The 22,410-nt window shown below is 38.2% G+C and overlaps 2 protein-coding genes across 5 annotated transcripts; one reads left to right on the plus strand and one right to left on the minus strand.

Annotated features, from left to right (window-relative positions):
- Positions 1-1,451: 1,451 nt before the first annotated feature.
- LOC132163907 (5'-3' exoribonuclease 3-like) lies at positions 1,452-15,139 on the plus strand. Its single transcript, XM_059574283.1, has 22 exons — positions 1,452-1,637; positions 1,828-1,933; positions 2,471-2,535; positions 10,505-10,705; positions 10,816-10,938; positions 11,035-11,097; positions 11,286-11,348; positions 11,431-11,601; positions 11,941-12,018; positions 12,107-12,256; positions 12,366-12,491; positions 12,823-12,924; positions 13,037-13,132; positions 13,387-13,457; positions 13,529-13,657; positions 13,765-13,841; positions 13,921-13,961; positions 14,079-14,153; positions 14,231-14,361; positions 14,472-14,564; positions 14,652-14,727; positions 15,057-15,139. The coding sequence occupies exons 1-22, from the start codon at positions 1,452-1,454 to the stop codon at positions 15,126-15,128; spliced, it is 2,295 nt and encodes a 764-aa protein (XP_059430266.1). The 3' UTR covers positions 15,129-15,139.
- On the minus strand, positions 15,107-21,943 carry LOC132163321 (pentatricopeptide repeat-containing protein At2g13600-like). 4 transcript variants are annotated; one of them, XM_059573569.1, is made up of 4 exons: positions 19,164-21,943; positions 18,271-18,402; positions 18,077-18,181; positions 15,107-16,931 (listed from the first exon to the last, which is right to left on the minus strand). In XM_059573569.1, the coding sequence occupies exon 1, from the start codon at positions 21,916-21,918 to the stop codon at positions 19,171-19,173; it is 2,748 nt and encodes a 915-aa protein (XP_059429552.1). In that variant the 5' UTR covers positions 21,919-21,943; the 3' UTR covers positions 15,107-16,931; positions 18,077-18,181; positions 18,271-18,402; positions 19,164-19,170. The 4 variants fall into 4 exon arrangements, with proteins under 4 accessions (XP_059429552.1, XP_059429550.1, XP_059429551.1 ...); XM_059573567.1 differs by having other exon boundaries at positions 17,017-18,181; XM_059573568.1 differs by having other exon boundaries at positions 15,107-18,181; positions 18,271-18,393.
- Positions 21,944-22,410: the final 467 nt, after the last annotated feature.

Here is a 22,410-nt window from a genome sequence, read left to right on the forward strand (position 1 = left end):
TCTTCGACACTGCTCCAGTACTCCTTGAGAAAGTCATTAGATAGCCTCCTAGCAATAATACTCTTCAGTGCCTCTAAAAACTATGCATCCCCCACAATTGCATACGATCAAAGAAAGACAGATAACCTATTACAAACAGCATAGACTTCTACCAATCAAATGAGTTCTGAACTTCTATAACATGCTGGCAAAACATACATTTTGTGTCCTCAGTGTAACCCCACTTCAACAATGGATCACCTGTAGTCAAGCCATTTTTCATTGCATGTTTTGGTATTGTGCACAGAGCACACACCCCTGTTTCTCTCTCAAAGCACCCCATGTATCAGAACTGGAATATTAGAATCCACTCAACCCGGTCTATCATGCTCACCTAACTCCACCATAAAAAGGCTTGCTTTGAATCACCACAAGGCCATCAGACCTCGCCGGGGCCCAAAACCAGCTATCTCCATGTTATCTTTAATATTATAGTGTTTTCTTTTAAGTATGTTTCTCTTAAATAAGTGGGTAGTTAAAGTGTCACTTTGTACTCGAGGAGATTTATTATTCAAGAAGCTTATTTGCAATTCATTGTGTTGGAGTGTGATTCTCTCGGTTGTGGTGTGACACCAGGTCTTTTGAGGATTTAGAGTGTGCGCGTGATTCAGCCTTCATGGCCACTATACGAAATTCGGCCACACCACTTCCCATACCTCCAAGAGCTGAGCACACAAATTCCCAACAATCACACCTTAAGAACTCAAACCCCATAATCCAAAATTATTCATTACCCATTATGTACAAACACGAACCAAAGCATTTAGATTGAGAAAGTTAAGAAAGTACCTTAATTTTAATCTGGGTGCTTTGCCTAGAAGTGGCAGCTCCTAGCTCCGAAGAGCTCTCCGAATTTCTCCGCCGGAGGGGGGAGTTGGCGTGGCCCGGCGGTGACGGACTATGGTGGTGTTTCGAGTCTCCTGCCTCTTTGTGGCGGTGATAGTGGGTGATGGGATTATGGCAGGGAGCTTCATTGTGAAGAATGAATTGGATTTGGGTTTTGGATCGGATGTTCATTTGGGGTGTTGTTTGATATGTACTCAAAGAGTAATAAATTTTCAATGGTTATATGCAGGATGGAGCTTCGGACAAAGCATTGATTTCTTTCATGAAATGCAGGTGAAAGGTGAATGTTGGTAAGAATATAATGAAAAAAAAAAAAAAAAAAAAAAAAAAAGAGTAGAGAAGAGAATAAAAAGTAAGAATCTGTATAGAAGAAGTTCAAGCAGAGAATTGCATTTTTGTTGAAGTCCGTACAGAAAAAGCAAGAGTAGATAATTGCACTTTTGTTAAGTGTTACACATTTGCTGGAGATGCTCAGTCGCTCTCTCTGCTACAGTTTGACGCAAAATAGAATGAGAAATATAGAACCATATACTCTAATCCGAGAGAGAGAGAGAGAGAGAACTGAGATGGGTGTGCCGTCGTTCTATCGGTGGTTGACGAACAAGTATCCGAACGTTGCGGTTAAAGCTACTGAAGATGATGAAGGAGAGTGCATCAACACCTCCTTGCCAAACCCTAATGGCATCGAGTTTGATAATCTCTACCTCGATATGAATACGATTATCCACATATGCTACCAGCCCGATGATCAAGTTCGTTCTTTTTTGGCCTTTTTTTTATTTTATATATATATATATCAAAAGTAGTTCAGCTAGTCTAGAATATTTTAATCATAATTATTATTGTAATATTTATAAGCACCTTTTTTTTGAATTTTAATTTTTGTTCTTTCTAGTAAATTAACTCATAATTTGTTTTTTATTGTCTTATTTTGTTCATCAGCCTTGCCCTCCAAAAACCTTCGAAGAAGTATTCAATAATATCTTTGAATACATTGACAACCTTTTCAGTATCGTAAGACCACGGAAGTTACTTTATATGGCAATAGGTGAGACTGCGGTCCTTCAACTTCAACATGCATGTTCCTTCAACATATAAACGCATCCACAATAGTTTATACATATTTTTATGCAAAATGGCTAATTAAAATCTATTTTATTTAATTTAGAGAATGAGTTTTAAAAAATATCATTCATTTGATTATCTTTTTTTTTTTATCTATATCATTTAAATTTTATTTTTTTATTTTTTTAATAAGGATTGTATTTTTTGTAAAAATCTTATTTTTCAACTTTTGAAAAAAAAAAAAGAAGATGTGGATAAAGAATTAGTAGAAGAAAATTTTGGAAAAAGAGAGATGTGGAAGAGAAATAGTAGGCGAAAATTTTGGGAAAAAAAGAAATGTAAAGAGATAAATAGTATATTAATAAGATGGATGCATAAACAGTACTCGCTACATGTAGCGGTGAATTGTTCACAAATGCAAAAAAGAAAAAAATAAATAAATATATATATATATATATTTGCTGCTGTATGCTTGATTGCCTTTAACTTCACGTACTGATCAAATTTTCCTGAAACGTAGATGGAGTTGCTCCATGGGCCAAAATGCAACAACAACGATCTGGACGTTTTAGGAATATTAAGAGGGTGAGTTTTCTCATCTTTAGTCTGTCTGATATATATATATATATATTCAGACAGACTAAAGATGAGAAAACTCACCCTCTTAATATTCCTAAAACGTCCAGATCGTTGTTGTTGCATTTTGGCCCATGGAGCAACTCCATCTACGTTATATATATATATATATATATATATTTTGAATGAATAAGAATTTCATGTACTAAACAAGAATACATAACACCTTCTAGGATCGCAGAACCAGCAACTAGAAAAAACTCAAGAGTAAAGACAATAAAACCTTTACAAAACACTACAACAAAAACACAGGTCCAAACCATCTACTGCAAAACCATAAGCCTCTAAAGACAGAACCTACACAAAAGCAAAAACTCATCTATCACAAGTCAAGAACAACAACAAAAGTTTCTTCCCTGCTCAATTACATCAACATATCAACTGGTAGATTCCAGCTTTGACACGAGAATCTTTTTCCAACTTCTCTGAAATTTTGCCCAAGATTCTTGAACGAACTTTCCAAACAATAGTTTTAAAAATCTGTTCCTCTGTTTTAGAATGGCCATCATGTTTGATCTCATTTCTGCTTCTCCATATGTTATATATAGTGGAGCCTAATACAATCCGGCACAACACATCACGCGGGGACTTCTTCGTCCATTTTTTGCACCCAATCCTCAAAACATCCTCCCACATCATAGGAGGATCAACTTCATTGCATCGAGAAATGCAAGCTCTCCATATACGAGAGCAGAAACTACATTCATAGTAGAGGTGATCTTTGCTCTCAATACCATTCCTACAGAACAGACATTGTATATCACCCTTGTTGTTAGGAAATTAAATCTTATTTCCCAAGACCCGTGAGATGCGAAAAATAAGAAGAACACGGAATAACAAATATATATAAGCAATCACACACGACACACAGATTTAAGTGGTTCAGCTTAGCAAGCCTATCTCCACTGTCGGAGACAATCCGGAGAGAAATCCACTATCAAAATGGAGTACAAGAGAATTATAGGGTGAGAAAATCACTCAAAACCCAAAGCTCCAATACACCCAACCTCACTCTCCTCAACCGAGAATAAAAGAGAAAACCTTTCTTTTCTATGTATGGTGCTCTCTCTCTCTCTTTTTCCCTCTCCACCGGTGCTCTCAACCTTTCTTTTCTAGAAGGTTCCGGAATGTTCTGCCAACATCAAGAAGACTCTTTCTTCTTAGAAAGTTCCAGAAGATTCTGCCGACTAGATTCAAGGCATACCTCAACAATCTCCCACTTGACTTGAATCCCATCAAGTCGCAATCTCCTCTGGATGTCTCCTCCACCTATCTTCAAGCTTGAAGACCAACTGAAGCTGAGCACAGCTTTAGTTTCTCAATAGTCACACCTTTTGTCAGCATGTCTGCTGGATTCTCAGTTCCACGAATCTTCTCAAGTATCAATTGTTCACTTTTGAGGAGAGATCGAATGAAATGGTACCTCAACTATATGTGCTTCGTTCTTGAAGCCGGGTTCTTCGCAAGAAAAATGGCACTCTAACTGTCACTATGTAGAACGTCCTTCTCATTCTTCTTACCCAACTCATCCAAAAAAACCTGTAAACAAACCATTTCCTTTCTAGCTTCTATCACAGCCACATACTCAGCCTCTGTAGTGGAAAGGGCTACAATCTTCTACAACCTTGAGGTCTAACACACAGCAGTACCTCCTAGAGTATATACAAACCTTGTAGTACTTTTCTTGCTATCAACATCACCCGCTAGATCAGCATCCACATAGCCCTGCAGCTTCAAATCTGCACCTGTGAAGCAAAGGGACATATCTGAAGTTCCTCTCAGATATCGCAAAATCCACTTGACTGCCTCCCAATGTTGCTTCCCTGGATTACTCATGTACCTGCTCACAACTCCCACTGAATGTGCAATATCCGGTCTAGTACAGACCATTGCATACATCAGACTTCTGATAGTTGAGGCGTAAGGTACCTTGCTCATGTATGCTTTCTCTTGATCCGTCTTCGGTAATTGATCCTTGGTTAGTCTGAAATGACTCCCCAAGGGTGTGCTTACTGACTTAGCTCCATCCATGTTAAATCTGCTGAGAATCTTCTTCACATATTCTGTCTGTGAAATCTTCGGTGTTCTATTGGCCCTGTCCCGGATGGTTTTCATCCCAAGGATTTGTTTAGCAGCACACAAATCCTTCATTGCAAACTGCTTTGACAGTTGGTTCTTCAACTTGTTGATTTCTTCCATACTAGCCCCTGCAATGAGCATATCATCTACGTACAAGAGTAGAATGATATCAGAGTTTTTAAAACTCTTAACATAACAGCAATGATCTGCATTGCACCTCGTAAACCCAGTACTACACTTGAAGCTGTCAAACTTCTTGTATCATTGTCTCGGAGCTTGTTTCAGGCTATACAAGCTTTTTCTCAGTTTGCACACTAAACTCTCCTTCCCTTGCACTGCGAATCCCTATGGCTGCTGCATGTAAATGTCTTCCTCCAACTCACCATGAAGGAACGCCGTCTTCACATCTAACTGCTCAGATGTAAGTCTTCCGCCGCCACAATGCTTAGCACAATTCTGATAGTTGTCATCTTTACCACCGGAGAGAATATATCTATGTAGTCAATTCCTTCTTTCTGCTGGAATCCCTTGACTACCAATCTTGCCTTGTAGCACTTGCTACCATCATGTTCACCCTTTATTCTAAACACCAATTTGTTGTGCAAAGCCTTTTTACCTGTTGGCAACTCTGTCAACTCCCAGGTCTAGTTAGTCAATAATGAGTCCATCTCATCTTTTATGGCTAACTCCCACTTGATTGAATCTTCAACCTTCAAGGCTTCAACAAATGTCTCTAGCTCACTGCCATCCATCAACAGAATATGAAACAGGGAGGGTGAATAACGCTATGGAGGTCTGTTGATTCTAGTAGACCTTCAGATAGTCGTTGTAGGTGTTCCCCGTTCAACATGTGAGTCTTCACTCTCTTCATCTTGTTGATCATTGTTCTGGACTTCGTCTTCAAAACTACTGTCTAAGTTTACACACTTAGACTCCTTTGGTTCCTGCTCTGTAACACCAGGTTCTGCATTTGACCCATCCTTGTACACAACACATTCATTAAAAATCACATTCCAACTTCTAATGATCTTTCGGTTTTTGTCATCCCAAAACCGATAACCAAAGGCCTCATCTCCATATCCAATGAAGAAACACTTTCTAGATTTAAGATCTAGCTTACTCCGAGCATCAGAATCAATATGAAAATACGAAGCACAACAAAAACTTTCAAATGTGAAAGATTTACCTCTTTTCCACTCCAAACTTCTTCTGGTAGTCTATGGCTTAAGGGAACGAAAGACCCCCTATTTATCAAGTATGCAGCAGTGCTCATTGCATCAGCCCAAAAAGTCTTTGGCAACCCAGCATGCAATCTCATACTCCTAGCACGCTCATTGAGAGTCATGTTCATGCGCTCAGCCACGCCATTCTGCTGCGGTGTTCCAGGGATAGTTTTCTCTATTCTAATCCCATTCACTGCACAGAACAGCTTGAACCCCCCATCTTCGCATTCTCTTCCATTGTCTGACCTCAAACACTTGAGCTTCAAGCCCGTTTCAGTCTCAACCATGGCCTTTCATTTCTTGAAAGTATCAAATACATCAGATTTACTTTTCAAGAAATAAACCCATACCTTCCTACTTGAGTCATCAACAAACGTGATGTAATACCTCGAGCCTCCAAGAGATGCCATTGGTGCGAGACCCCACAAATCCGTGTGTACCAGCTTCAGTTTTCCAGCTTAGGTGCTTTGCCAACTTTTGTGAAACTCACATTCTTCGGTTTCCCTAAGGTGCAACCTTCACACAAATCAGACTCAACTGAATTTAACTCCGGTAGTTTCCCCTTTAACAGAAGTACCTTCATCCCTCGCTCATGTGTCCAAGCCTTAGGAGCCATATTTTTGAGTCAACACCCGTATCTGCAACAGCAATTATATCCCTGCTGTTCGTCGTCGTATAAGGAGTACATGTCTTATGACCACGAGCCAAAATCATAGCTCCCTTGCTGACCTTCCACTTGCCACCGTGGAAATGAATTGAATGCCCTTCATCATCCAGCTATCCCACTGAAATCAGGTTCTTTTTCAACTCCGAGATATGCCTGACCTTTTGCAGCTTCCATACCGAGTCACTGTGGACTCTAATGCGAACATCACCTAGGCCCACAACATCCAGCGTCGTTCCGTCCGCCAAATACACCTTCCCAAAATCTCCAGCCACATAATTTTTGAGAACTTCACGAATCGGTGTGGTATGAAAAGAAGCTCCTGAGTCCAAAACCCAAGAATCAAGAGGACTGTCAACATATAGAAGTAGGACATCATGCACTGCTTCTCTATTACCACGACATTGGCTGAATCGTCGTCAGTCTTCTTCTTTAGCTCTCTACAATTCTTCTTGAAGTGACCTGTCTTGCCACAATTCCAACACTCAGGTTGTTGTCCAAACCTGGATTTGCTCCTACCCTTCTTGGATTTAGATCTGCCCGTCACAAAGTTTCTCTCTTGACCTTTACCCCTTGCTTCAAGGTTTAGGGCTGCACCAGAACCAGAGATTTCACCAGCATCTTTCTTACGGATCTCCTCACCAAGAACCAAATCTCTGACATCTTCATAGCGCAGTTTACTCTTTCTTGCAGAGTTACTCACGGCATCGGCACGGCTTCCCAGCTATTTGGCAAAGACGCCAAGACGATCAACGCTCGAATTTCATCATCAAAATCAATTCCCACCGAGGACAATTGATTTATGATAGTGTTGAATTCATTGAGATGATGTGTCACCGAAGCCCCTTCCGCCATCTTTAGGTTGAACAACTTTTTCATCAGGTGCACCTTGTTGTTAGCCGATGGCTTCTCATACATGCTGGACAAAGCTGCCATTAGACTTGCTGTAGTCTTCCCCTTTACAACGTTGTGTGCGACTAATTTTGACAATGATAGCCTAATAACTGCCAGGGCCTTACAATCAAGCAGAGCCCACTTGCTATCATACATGTCATCAGGTTGTTCTCTCAAAAAAGTTTGATGAAGTTCCTTCTCATAAATGATATCTTCAATTTGCATCTTCCGATACGCAAAATTTATGCCATCGAATTTTTCGATCCCGATTGCTTTACCTTCTTCTTTTGCCATCGCTCCCACTCAAACCAAAACCTCGGAAACTAGTTGTTGGGAAATTAAATGCTATTTCCCAAGACCTGTGAGATGCGAAAAATAAGAAGAACACGGAATAACAAATATAAGCAATCACACACGATACATAGATTTAAGTGGTTCAGCTTAACAAACTTACATCCACGCCGGAAACAATCCGGAGAGAAATCCACTATCAAAATGGAGTACAAGAGAATTACAGGGTGAGAAAACCACTCAAAACCCAAAGCCCCAATACACCCAACCTCACTCTCCTCAATCGAGAATAAAAGAAAAAACCTTTCTTTTCTATGTATGGTACTCTCTCTCTCTCTTTTTTTCCCTCTCCACCGGTGCTCTCAATCTTTAGCACTTATCTCTCAATTGTTGACACTTCTCTGTGGTACGCAAACACAAAGGCATCATTCCTTTATTTAGGAAAACCATTGTGTTGCCTAGAAGGTTCCGGAATGTTCCACCAACATCAAGAAGACTCTTTCTTCTTAGAAAGTTCCAGAAGCTCCCCCCTACTAGATTCAAGCCATACCTTAACAATGTATCCCCACTTAATCATCCTTTCTCCAGTTGTGAGTTTGTTCTTCATAGTAAGCCAAAGAATAAAAGCCTTCTTTGGAATAGCATACGGGAACCACACCAACTTCCACCAAACAACCACTTCCTTCTACTCTCTAAGAAAATCCCCAAGTGTCTGAGCTCACAAAGACACCCTTCTTGGAGCCAGCCCAAATAGGCCTGTCACAACTTCTCCTCTTAACCTCCATAATTCCAGCTTGTATTTCCACCATAGCCTCTGATCTTGCAGGTTTCCAGACCCACTCACCACTTATCAAAACAGAGGACAATTTTTCCTCCAATATTCTAGTTTGGGCTTCATAAACAATCCTTTGGCCATACTTCTCAAATAAACTTCCAACAGAATGCCAATGATCCACCCACATGTATATGTTTTCCCCATCTCCAACCTCAAATTTAATAAGACTTTTAGCAATATCTCTCACCTTGAGAATTTTCCTCCAGCCCCAAGAACTATTTTGAGGCACTCCAACACACCAAAAACTTTTCCCTAGCTTTTAGCAGATTTTCTTTAACCCAAGCCACCCAAATGGAGCCTAACCAAGCAAAAATACTCCATCCGTACCTCAGCATATATGTTTTATTCCAAATCTCTAATCTTTTCGGCCCTAGACCACCTTCTTTCTTAGGAAAGCATACATCTGCCCATGATACTTTTGCTTTTGCCGCCCCTCCATCCTTCCCATTCCACAAAAATCTATTGAATTTCTGCTCAATAGTTTTAATGATCCTCTTAGGGAGAATGAACGTACCTATCCAATACACCTGCAGAGTATACAACACAGAAGATATAAGCTGCAGTCTCCCTGCATATGACAAATTTTTAGAAGTCCAAGAGTCAATACGACTAGTGATTCTATCCATCAGATTAGTACAATCTGCAGAGGAGAGCCTAGAGGAGATAAGAGGAACACCCAGATATCTAACAGGAAAGTTACCTTCATTCATCTTCAACTCATCCATAATGAGAGACTTTACTCTATCTGAAATTCCAGAACAAAATATAGAACTTTTAGAAGGATTTGCTCTTAAACCTGAAAAAAACTTCAAATTCCTGCAACGCTGAACGTATAACAAAAATAGAAGCTAGGCTTGCTTCAGAGAAAATAAGAAGATCATCAGCAAAGCAAAAGTGGGTTAGCTTCAATCGAGAGCATTTAGGATGGAATTTAAAACCAGAATTAACACCAGTGTGCTCAATCATGATTCTAGCAAAAACTTCCATTGCTAAAACAAAAAGGTATGGGGAAAGAGGATCTCCTTAATTTCGTCTCAACCCTTTCTTCCCTTCAAAGTATCCAGCCAAAGTCCCATTAATGCAAATTGAGAACTTAGGGGTGGTAATACACTCCTTTATCCAATTAGTGAACAATATAGAGAAACCAAAACAGAGAAGGCAGTGTATAATAAACTTCCAATTTACTGAATCCTAAGCCTTCTTAAGATCCACCTTCAATGTGCATCTCGGATTACCTTTATCCTTATGATAATTTCTGACAAGTTCTTGAGCCAAAAGAACATTTTCAGAAATACTTCTAGCAGGGATAAAAGCAGACTGATTCATACTAATCAAATCACCTAAACAAGGCAGCAATCTGTTAGCTAAGATCTTTGTAATGCATTTATACAAAACAATGCAACATGCTATTGGTCTGAAGTCTCCCATAGCAGATGGATTAACTTTCTTTGGCACCAATTCAAAATAGTAGAATTTACTTCCTTTAACAGCCTACCAGCATCAAAAAAACCCTTGACAGCCACTACCTCATCACCAACAATTGACCAAGAAGCTTTGAAGAAGTTAGAGGGAAACCCATCAGGACCCAGTTCTTTGTTATCTTTCATGGAGAACAAGGTATTCTTGATTTCATCAACTGTAACTTCCTTCTCTATCAAACCAGCCTTCTCAGAAGAAATAGAACAATGAACAAGCTGTCTAACTCTTCTAGCTTTAGTCTCATCAAACTGCACTTGATTAGTCCCCAACAACTTTTTATCACTCCCACTTCCTTAATTTGCTCCACTTCCTCCTCTTTATTACCATTCTCATCCCATAATGAGTAATAGTATTTCTGGAATGTCTAACTTTAAGAATTCCTATATAATAGATTTTTGCTTCCTGCTTGATAGATGATTGTTTTCTTTTATCTTCCTGTTGTCTACCATATAGGAAGCCGATTTTGAGAGGCTAAAAGCACAGTTTGAAATAGAAGGAAAACCGGTTTTTCTTCATCATGGGAGACAAGAATCTGAAGTTTCAGATCACAATATAATCACTCCAGGCACAGAATTTATGTACAAATTGTCGAAGGCCCTCAGAAGCTATGTTATTTCACGTATAAACACTGATCCAGGCTGGAGGGACATCAAGGTTTGGTCTATATCTGTCTGCCTTTTGAGAATTAACTTTGTTAAAACCATCATATAATGTATGCTAGCTAGCTTCTTACCCTGTGATTCTTTATTTGATCATTTAAATAGGTTATTGTTTCTGATGCCAATGTTCATGGTGAGGGCGAACATAAGATAATGTCTTTTATTCGCCAACAGAGAAATGTTAGTACTGGATATAATCCAAATACAAAGCACTGCGTCTATGGTATGGTATGACAACTCTGCTGGCTTCTGTTGTTTGTATTGTCATTGAGAAATGCATATTATGATATTCATGGTATTTTTATCATATGATATTGCATGCAGGACGCTGATCTGATAATGCTTGCTTTAGCAACACATGAAGTTCATTTTTCCATTTTGAGAGAGGTAAATTTGACTAGTTATTGTAAATTCAGATATTTTATCCCGTCATGATATATATGTGGTATGGATTACAAGATTGAGATTTTACAATTTGCGGCCTTCTCAACTATATGAGCATTTTTGGCCAGTAATTTGCAACTATTGCAACATGTTTTCTTAATCTTCACTTCTTCCTATCTGGAATATTATAGGAGCCTCCATCAATCCAAGAAAGCTCAGAGGAGGAAAGGGCATGGTTTATAAAGCCTTGTGAGGTGTCATGATTCACCTTACCATCCGTGACTTTAGCTGAAAGCTTTCATATTTGATACATTTTTATTTCTGTTCTGTTTGCAGTTTGTACATGTATGGATTCTGCGGGAATATTTGGAGCTTGACATGAAAATTTCTGAACCTCCATCCAATGTGAAGATTGATCTTGAGCGGATAGTTGATGACTTCATTTTCTTGAGCTTTTTTCTGGGCAATGATTTCCTACCCCGCATGCCTTCATTAGAAGTTCGTGAGGTCTTTATCACTCTTTCATTTACTTGTTTATTCTTTCTTTAATATCTTAACAAAGCTCTGTGTGTGTGTGTTCTTGGACAATTGTCATGCTAGGAATAGAAAAGATCAATTTTTTGAAAAACATATTTCAAATTGATAATTGTGATATGAAAGTTAATTATATTATTTATGTCATTACTCATTGATGCAATGCATAAAGGAAAGTATTATATAAAAGAAGTAAAATATGGATGTATACATGTGCCTTTATTTGGTTTTGTGATTCTGTTTTATATTAAAGTATAGACAGATTTTGGATTAATAGTGAGATTATTTGCAATATTCCTTCTTATAATATAGGGTGCTATTGATTTATTGATGAGTGTTTACAAGAAAGAGTTCAAGAACCTTGGTGGCTATCTACTTGACATGAGCAGGGTAGCATATAACTCTCATCTTGTAGCTTCTTTCATATACTGTTTGCAACTGTTAACCTTAAATCTTTTCCCATTTCTATGAACAAAAGCTTGTTCAAGATAAACGGAAGGGATATATAAACCTATCCAGAGTGGAGAAGTTCATTCTTTTGGTTGGCTCATACGAAGATAAAATTTTCAAGAAAAGATCAGAAATTCGGGAGCGTACACTTAGAAACCTTCGCAAATATTCAGATAATGTGAGTCATTTTTTTTTTTTTTTTTGAATTAAATTTCAATCAGCACCATGGTATCATGCATTCTACTCCAAAACTAATGGAACTAATGCAAAATCTAATGCCTTTCTAGCAAGATGAAGATGAAAATGAAAGTGGTAATATGGATCAGATTGGTACAAGGAACAATTCTCATTCATCATCCAGTGAGAAAGCTCCAACTTCCAGAGATTCAGCAGAAAGTATCGATTTTTCTGAAGTAAGTCATCATTTTCAAAATAGGAAGAAAAAAAAAAAAAAAACTCCATAGTTCTGAATATAGAGCTGCATGTGTATTACTTAAGGAATTGGTTATACTTGTTTCTCTGCTTTTGAATTGAATAATGGTAGTTTCTTAAGAGAAACTAGGACTTGTTCAGATAATACTTGTAGTTTCTTATATTTTTCTCTCAATCATGTATATATATATATATATATCTTCTTTATAAGTAGATGTCCCATATGTTTATATGCCCAGAAAAATTAAATAATTTTGGTTCTGTATTATAGTTTACTTATTGGTCTTCATTAGTTTCTTACTTTCTTTCTAGGTGTTGCAGATTGTTAAAAAAAATAGAAAAGAGTTTAGAGCAAAGTGGGAATCTAATCATAACTCTGACCTATTTAAGAATGATCGTTTGCCGTCGGACAAAGTATGAATCACTTCCTTTAAGATTTTTCTTGTTCCTAGGTTTCTCTTTAGAAGACTCATATGCATGTCTGTTCTTAGAAATGTCTGATGGTTTATGTTAATCCCATACACAGGTGAGATTGGGGGCTGCTGGCTGGAAAGAAAGATACTACAAAGAGAAATTTTTTGCAGAAACCTGGAGGGATATTGAAAACCAAAGAAAAGAAATAGTGAGCTTGTGTTACTACAAACTTTTTCTTGTAGTTTCTTTTATAACATCCCCTATTTCATTCTAAATTGATTGTGTATTACTGATATAAGTGTAGCTGAATATTGATTTAATTGTTGTTTCACTAAAACTCCTCAAATTTTAGTTCAATGCTTGGACCCATTTTTTTTTTTTTTTTTTTTTTTTTTTTGGAGGTAAGAGGAGTTTAAATTGTGCTCATAAAAGATTTAACCCCTGTTGCTTGATTTCTTGAAGGTAAAGAAGTACACTGAAGGACTATTGTGGGTTCTTCTATATTATTTTTCAGGAGTCCCATCATGGTCATGGTAAGACAATTCTATAAAATGAAGTTCCCCAATTACAATGCCTCTTAATAATGTAATACAATTTACTACAGGTTTTACCCATACTACTATTCACCATTTGCGTCAGATTTTAAGGGACTTGCTCAGGTCCGTGTAGAGTTTCAAAAGGGTTCCCCATTAAAACCATTTGATCAACTATTGGCTGTACTACCCCCAAAGAGGTAACATACTTTCCTGTTCTCTCTTCTTCTTCTTCTTCTTCTTCTTCTATGTTTGTGCTGAATTTATCATAAATCGATAAATTAAATGAATATGTGCTCCTATGTAGTGCTCATGTGCTTCCTAAAGCTTACCAGGCTTTGATGACAGATGCAGAGTCCAAGATTATTGATTTTTATCCTACTGGTAAAGTCTGATTTGTAGAGTTTCTTAAAACCAATGGATTTGATATAAAAACTGACTCCGCTCTTTCTTTTATGCTTAGATTTTGATATCGACTTTGATGGAAAACGTTTGTTGGGGCAGGTCTGCTTATATTTCTAAGAAATATTTTTTCATTTGCTTATAATTTTGTAAATCCCTTTTTTTGTTCAATGTCTTAAAAAAGACCTGCAACTTTACACATTTCTGTTTCTGATTAAGGGAATCCTCAAGCTCCCATTTATAGAGGAAGAACGCCTTCTGTCTGAAACTAAAGAATTAGAGAGGGATCTACAGGTATTACACTTTAGCCTTATTTTTATAACTTTATGTTCTATAGAGATTTGAAGCGTTTTTCTAACTTTATTTTATAGGGGGATGAAGCACTGAGGAACAGAAACAATGTCGATCAGTTATATGTGAGTAGCACACACAAATTGGCATTCCAGATTTTGTCACTTTCCCCAAATCAAAACAAAGTGGTTGAGATTGATACCAGTATCAGGTGGGTGGATTCTTGTGCTAGGTTACATTTTCTTTCTTTAACATCAAATTTATTAATATTCTTGTTGACAAATATATTGTTAACTTCTTGTTTTCTTTTCTACCTATCAGTGATGGAATTTCCGGTTTTATTCATCTTCCTAATGAGGATACTGAAATAGTTTACAATAAAGTCCATAACAACATTGAAGAGAACTGTGTCCTGTAAGGAAACAACATTTAAAGCACATTTTTCCAGACTTGTTTTCTTTTTTTATGTATCCTCTAATATCACTTCTATTGATGTTGCAGATGTGTGTCTTTTGATATGCGTGATGATGTTGTGCATATTCCCCGCCTACTTGATGGTGTTATCTTTCCAATTAAGGTACTTCAATTTATTTTTTATTTTTTTTTACCCTCAAGGAAAAATTTCAACTAGTGAAGCTTCGCTTCATGGGGGTGTTCTCTACTTCAACTTGAACAATGTCTTGCATCTAATTCTATTTGTGATAGCTGCTGAAAGACATAGCAGTTGGCATTTGTTATAGTTACCTGCCAATGATGGTTTATTGATCCTTTCCCCTCTTGTTCTTCTTCAGATCAAAAAGTTAAAATCATAAATTATTAATATATCTTGCTGTTGATTTCTACCATGAAAAAGAAAATGACAAACCATTCACTGTAGTCAATAAAACCGCAATATTATGTATGCAGAGTATTACCGATGGAGATATAATAGAAACAGATAGTAGCCCTGATTCTGCTTCAACTCCTCCCCTAATATGATGCATGAAGGCTATCACAGGAGATTTGGTACAGATTCATCTTCTGAGGTGATACATAAAGGTGCTGGTATTGGATGGGCTGGTAGAGGAAAAGTGAATGACACTTCCAATACAAGCAAACATATTGAGAGCAGAGAAAGAGTCATATTACCTAGCTCTTCTTTTGCCCAACAGAAGAGTTCAGTGTCAAGTTGGGATGCTGGAAAGTGTTACAGCAGTCTAGTTAGCTCAAGTTGTAACATAAATGAACAGCTCAGGCCTCATGGAGGAGCTCAGTCGATGAACGACAATTTTTGGCTGTCTAGAAATGGTGTAAGATACGGAACAGATAATGTGCAGCAGCAGAGAATACAATTCGTGTCTCCTCCAACTCATCAAGGGAGGGGGCATCATGGTTCAACAGTTTCTCCAACTTACTCCTGGAAACACAGTTTTGCTACCAGCTCCGTGCAGGGCCGTGGCAGAAGCCAGCATGTTCAACATTCTTCTGTCGAGGAAAGTGGCAGCCACTGATCCAGTGCTTTGTAAATATTTACCTTTTCTGATTTCAAGCTACTTTGACTGAGATTCCTGTGCTATGACATATGTAAGTTACTATATTTAGCACCAAAATGTTTGCTCTTTGGACACAGAGGAACTGCCTTAGCACAAGGCAGTTCCTGCTTTCTCAACTACGCCTTAATCAAGCACAATCATACTGCATGTCTAGGCAATGACATGGGACATTAAAGGTTGTGTCACATGTTCAGTTGGTGTAGCCCTAGATACAACCTGTCATCAACATACAAAACGTTAGTAGTTGTGTACAAAAAATTGTGCCAAAAAATGGACATCAGCTTCCATTTTGTGATGATGATGTGGATCCCTTCTTTTTGGTACATGTCCATTTGTTGTGCCCAAACTTGGGGCAATAAGAACATATCATCACTACACCATCCTTTCTTATCCGATTAGGGTTTTTGGGCTCGTCAACTTGTCTTTTCTTCAACTTCTTTGGCCTACCAGGCTGCGCTCGAGCTCTAGGAGGTACTGGGGAATCTTCAGTAGTTCTTGGCCATTGGTCCTCACTAGGGACTGGATAAATAATGGGACTGTAGCATCTATTGTATGCATCGATACTGTAAATTCATGCATGTAGTATTCGGGCTTACCCCCGTCAAAGAGTATAATGGATATTGCATGGGCACATGGGATGCCTATTAAGTCCCATTTTACGTTCTTTGCCTTGGGTTCACCACATACAGTTGCCGCTTACTCTCAACCTCAAATAAACCATCCACAGCATAGCATAGGTTGACACATTCACATGATGCTAACCTAGCCTTATCCAACTTTTTAGCTATTGCTGGCATGTGTCGCCATCATTTTTTGAACCCATCTCTTTTCAGCTGATATCTCCTCATCAGCTCTCTCCTAATGATCTCAATCATTGTAATGATGTCCTGAGCTCTGAGACAGCCTCTAGGATGCATGCATTGAAACTCTGAGACAGCCTCTAGGATGTATGCATTGAAACTCTGAGACATGTTCACCAAGAGATCACTCTTGATGTAATCATTGAACCAAGATCGTGTCCACAATGAAGGATCTATCTTCGAAAGATAGTTATATGCAGACTCACTCGATCGCTTCAACTCTTCCATCTCCACATTGAACTCCGCATCTATGTATGCTGAAGTCATTGGCCATAGGTTGTCCTTCAAGGCCTTCCCTCTATGACCATCACTAAAGTTGCAAATAAATGTCTTACACAAATTCAGTTGTCCACCATAGGTATGATGTCACTAAAACTGGGTATCAGCCCCTACATAGACAACACATACAAAGTAAGTTTTGTATTATATTATGCATTAAACATAGGGTAAATCAACCCAAGTAAACTTAATTACCTTCTGCCCTTCTGAAATAAATTTCCCCCTATGTGGTAGACCTGGACCAAGTTCTGCCATAAGCATCCCCAAAAACCTAAGACCACGAGTCCTAAGTTTCAGCTTCGGAATTGGGTACATATTGTCATTCACATCTTTCCCAACAGCACTCATCAATTGACCTTTGAAAGGCCCTTTTAAAAAACATGCATCTACCCTGATGATTGGTCTACATCCAATTAAGAACCAAGTTTTCATTGCTACCAACCCCACATTCAGCCTTTGGAATGTTGGTGGAACTTCAAGACATGACTAAGAGTTTCAGACCAGGGAAGGATGAAGACAGTGGTTCAACGAAGGTGTCAGTTGAAGTGGTTTAGTCCAAACGAAAAGAAACTAGCTTTTTTGTAATTTTTGGTGCAGATTCACGGGCATTTTAGTCCATCAAGACAAATTTAAGGCTACATGCGTACTTTTATCTGAATCGACGAGGTCCTTTTGGTCAATTCACTTGGCCTTTCATTAACAGTGCTAAAAAAATCTTGATTTTAAAACCCTAAACAATAATGCATAGTGTTTTAGTAATTTCCCATCTGATAAATGGTGATAATTTCGGCAAGCAACATAAAATTTAAACATTTGTGACGGTCACAAGCATCTATAAAATTTCCACTCTCAAACCGGGACATTTCTATCAATTCATAGGGCTCTGTGTCCCGTGACTTGCACGTGTTGACGGATTCCATCCAAAGTCAACACCCCAAATCGACCCAAGGACCAACTCGGAACAAAATGGTAGTTCGTAGGGGCGAGTTGCAATGAGTTAACGTTTGGAGATGTAATTGCAACTGGGTAGTAGTTTGGGGGGATAAAGTGTAATTTACCCTTAATTTAATGTTCTTCAGGAACAATCATATTACCATATTCTAATAAAAAAATTTAACTTTCTTGATAAATTCCAATTGGCAACTGTTTTAAGATCAGCCACTTGATTAATAAGCAATTTTTTTCCTTACGTGCTCTCAGGAGCCATCTAAGTGTGCTTCTTTTAACTGCATGTAAAAACAAAGGATCATGATACCTTTCCCTCTTCATGATCTAGTGCTAAGAGGATGGAGAGCTTTCCTTTTCATTTAATCATAAACTCAGGATCCTCTTCTAGGGCTTTCTTATGCTGCACCTCAATCTTGAAAAAGGAAAATAAGATGCATAAACCAAATATGTTACAAAGAAATCAAACAAAAAGAAGAACTACTTCTTTTAGGGTTAACTTACATCCTTCAGAGCTGTGTTCTTCCCACCTGGACAGAAATTTCTTTCACAAACACCGTCATGAAAACCAAGAAGAGTATGGAGAGCAGAGCTTGAGGGCTAGAGAGCCTATGGGTTGCTTCTTCCCTAATTTCCCTAAATCAAATTAAAATAAAATAAAAAACAGAGAGAAAAGCAAGCAGATGTAAAAATCAGGAAGAATGTTCTACTTTTAACTTACCAAACCAACTCTTAAGCCTAAGCACCTTACTAAAATAAGTGAAATTGTAAAAATTACTCTATTCTAACCAACATACGGAATTTAAGAGGCAAGATCTATTATGGGGCATCTACTTATGAGTAACCGCCAACACGTTGCTCAAACCAATAAAAAATACTTATGTAAAATTTACCAAGCAAAAGGGCCTTTCTAGTTTACTCCAGATATCAGGAGTAAATTAATTATTGCAATTTATTTCAATCCAGCTTCTAAGCGGGGGAACATGAAAAAGAAACAAGGTGTAGAAAGTGCAGAAAGAGGATTGCTCGTGCTCCTGTAAGTAGGTGCTCTTATAGACCCCTCCTATGCGACTCCCAGTAGGTAGGCGCTACTATGGTCACGCCATGTAAGATAGCCACAATTGGTCTCCCCGGCCTACCATTTTTAGAAAAAAAAAAAAAAAAAAAAGAGGTAGCTTCATCTCAGCATTTTCATACTAGCAAATTTAGTTTCTCAATTTCCATTACTTTAAACTGGATGGAGTTTCATAAGTACCAAGACTACAAAAACAATATATCCAACTCAGAATTAACTGATTTTACTATATAAATATTTTTTTAGTAAAATTTAAAATAAATAAATAAAAAAGAAATCTATATCCATAAAAGTAATAGATAATTAGATACAAATTCCGTACCTTCAGATTACCAGTAATCTCCACAAGAGCAAAATCCATTCTTGAAATGATGAAATCGGTATCCATCTCGCACTATAAGTTCCCTTGAGGTAACACGAGAAATCAGCTTTATTACCAAGTGACAATCATTGCAAACTCGAAGATTCTTCATTACTTGGATAGGCATCCAATTAGGCAAGCTAATCAAGCCAAAAGCCACAGCAAGCCTCTCACTGTGGTAACCCTGACAACGAAGAGAGCTACATGCATTAATGTAGCTTCCTGTATCTTCTATCTTCTTCATGATTTCCTCCAACATTCTGTAAACGTCCTTCATTTGCGGGTGATTAGTGTCATCTACAGTGAACACATGTACCCTGTTTTTAACCTCTATCCAGCTACAGCCCGGAATCTTATGGATTCCTTTCTCTCTCATCAGTTTTCTCACATCTGCAACACCTTCTAATTTCCCAGAATCTAAATACGTATTTGCTAGAAGGATGTAACTACCAGAGTCCTCCACCTCTAATTCAAGCAAGTTCCTCACTGCAAATTCTGCTAATTTTGAGTCGCGATGAGTCCGACAAGCACCTAGCAGAGCCCCCCAAATAGCAACATTTGGCTTAAAAGGCATCCCATTAATCAAATTCTTGGCCTCCTCCAGTAATCCAGCCCGACCAAGCAGATCCACCATACAAGCAAAATGCTCAGATGTAGGAGAGATGCCAAAATCTTTAGTCATGGAATAAAAGTAATGTTTTCCTTCTGGTACGAGCCCTGAATGGCTACAACCCGATAGAACAGATACGTAGCTTATATGATCAGGTGAGCATTTCATCTTCAACATATTCTCAAAAATGTCTATTACTTTCCTACCTTGACCATTTTGAGCATATCCTGCCATAATCGCATTCCACGAGATCAAATCTTTCTCATATATCATGTCAAAAACTTTTTGTGCTTCTTCAATTCGTCCGCATCTGGAATACATAGTAACAACACTATTTGCAACTGAAACATTAGAACAAAACCCTAATTTTTCAGCTTGAGTTACAATTTGGATACCAAGTTTTAATATTGCTAAATCAGCACAGGCACTAATTGAAGTAGCAAAAGTGATCCAATCAGGCTTAACCCCTTGCCTTTGCATTACGGTATACAACTTGAGACCTTCTTCCCAAAAGCCATGTTGAGTATATGTGCTTAACATTGAATTCCACGTTATGATATTCCGCTCTGGCATTTTATCAAAATATTTATGAGCTTTTTCAATATCACCAATCTGAGAGAATGTGGTGATCATCGCTGTCCATGATATTATATCTCTAATTGGCATTAATTCAAATGCATGGTTTGCTTTCTGAGCATTTCCACACTTAGCATACATTGTAACAACGGCGTTCCCTACAGCAACAGAGTAATCCATTCCACTCTTGATTGTATATCCATGCAGCTGCTCCCCAATAGAAACATACTTCTGACCAGAACAAATCCCAAGAACCGTTGCAAGAGTAAAGTCATCCAAGGCAACAGGAGCCTCCCTCATCTGATTAAACAGTATCAAAGCTTCTGCTTCAAGCCCAAACTGTGCATATCCATTGATTAAAGAAGTCCACGAGACTGCATTTTGTTCCATTAAGCTCTCAAATACCCGCCTAGCAGATTCTAAGCATCCACATTTTGCATACATGTCAACCAGACCACCACCCACAGAAACATCAACAGCTGGTTCCATGCGAACAATCCGACTATGCAAATGGACACCCCATTCCAGATCATATATACTAGTGCACGCGCTTAGGACAGTGGCATATGTCATGGAATTCGGTCTAATACCTTGATTCCACATCTCAACAAACATACTAAGGCTCTGAACCCCAAAGCCATGTTGAGAGAAGATTGAAATCATCGTGTTCCAAGACACGTAATCACGTTCAGGCATTTGGTTGAACAAATCAAGAGCGCTTTCTACACCATACAGTTTAGAATAACCATAAATCATACTGTTCCAACAAAACAAGCTCGGGTCAGGGATTCTTAGAAACACCCTCTCTGCATGACTCACATTTCCAGACTTAATATACATATCCATTATCGAATTCTGAATAGCCATATACATGCTGCTTCCAAAATCAAATTTCTCCACAAGACCGTGCAATTGAAGAGCCAACTTGATGTAGCCGAGACTACCACAAGCCTTCATTGCACAAGTAAAGGAAAATGGGTCATCAACACAGTTACCATCCCGTATCATCCAAGAAAACATATTTACAGTATTTTCCGGTTGCCCATTATGGAAATAGCCCGACATCATCGAAGTCCAAGAAACAGGGTCTCTTTCAGGCATTTCCTCGAACATCTTCTCTGCTTCACTCATCCGACCCGACCCAACCAACCCACTAATCATCGTATTCCAACTAAAAACATTACGATGCTCAATATTGGTAAAAACCCGGCAAGCGTCATTGATCAAATTGCAATTAGAGTACAAGTGCAAGAGATGGTTCTGGAGAAAAATGGAGGAATCCAGGCCGGTTGATATGAGCTTGGCATGGAGTTTTTGGGCAATGGGTGTGGACTTGAGGGATGCACAGGCTTTCATAGCTTCGTAGAATTTCTGAGATAGTTCCATGTAAGACAGTTGCGCTGAGGGGTCGTAGAAGATAACCAGTTTTGAGGAGAGGTTTTGTTGTTGGGTTGAGACATGTCGCACGAGTAGGCGCAAGAGTTGCGGGAGCTGATGGTTAAGAGAATTCTTGTACCTTTGAGTTCTCATTTGATTGTGTAAAAGCTTCACTGCTTTCAGAAGGTTTTTGGTGGTTTTCTGCGAGGGAAATGATTTGAATACTGAATTCAAAGACCAAACTGAAGAGAACCGACGTCACTCTCATTTTTTCTCTTTTATCTATTAAAAATAATAATCAATTTCTATAATATCATAGGCTATTAATTGTTTGAAGGGTACACGTGGTTGGCGCTAAAATCAAATAGTCACTTCGGTTTAAAAAAGTGTCATATATGATACATATTGTTCGGTGAAATACTAATTTGATACTTCCATTTAAGTTCTGTCCAATTTTTTAACGGAGCTCCATGTCACTCCACTTAAAAACGTGACATTTATTCCTTATGCCACATATTTAAGTCAACTCAGTATTTTATATGACGTGGCAAGATGCCACATCATATATTTTGTGGCAAGATGCCGCATCATATTTTTTGGAAATATACTATAATCTAATAAAAACTCTATATTTTGTTCATAAAA

Source organism: Corylus avellana, chromosome ca10 (genome assembly GCF_901000735.1).
Source record: "Corylus avellana chromosome ca10, CavTom2PMs-1.0".
Lineage (NCBI taxonomy): Eukaryota > Viridiplantae > Streptophyta > Magnoliopsida > Fagales > Betulaceae > Corylus > Corylus avellana.

Excerpts from the sequence above, each read along its gene's own strand:
- LOC132163907 (XM_059574283.1), top strand. The coding sequence starts at position 1,452 with ATGGGTGTGCCGTCGTTCTATCGGTGGTTGACGAACAAGTATCCGAAC. Across the intron at positions 12,492-12,822 it reads AAAGTATCGATTTTTCTGAA|GTGTTGCAGATTGTTAAAAA; the intron begins GTAAGTCATCAT and ends CTTTCTTTCTAG. Across the intron at positions 13,458-13,528 it reads GGAGTCCCATCATGGTCATG|GTTTTACCCATACTACTATT; the intron begins GTAAGACAATTC and ends AATTTACTACAG.
- LOC132163321 (XM_059573568.1), bottom strand. The coding sequence starts at position 21,918 with ATGAGAACTCAAAGGTACAAGAATTCTCTTAACCATCAGCTCCCGCAA.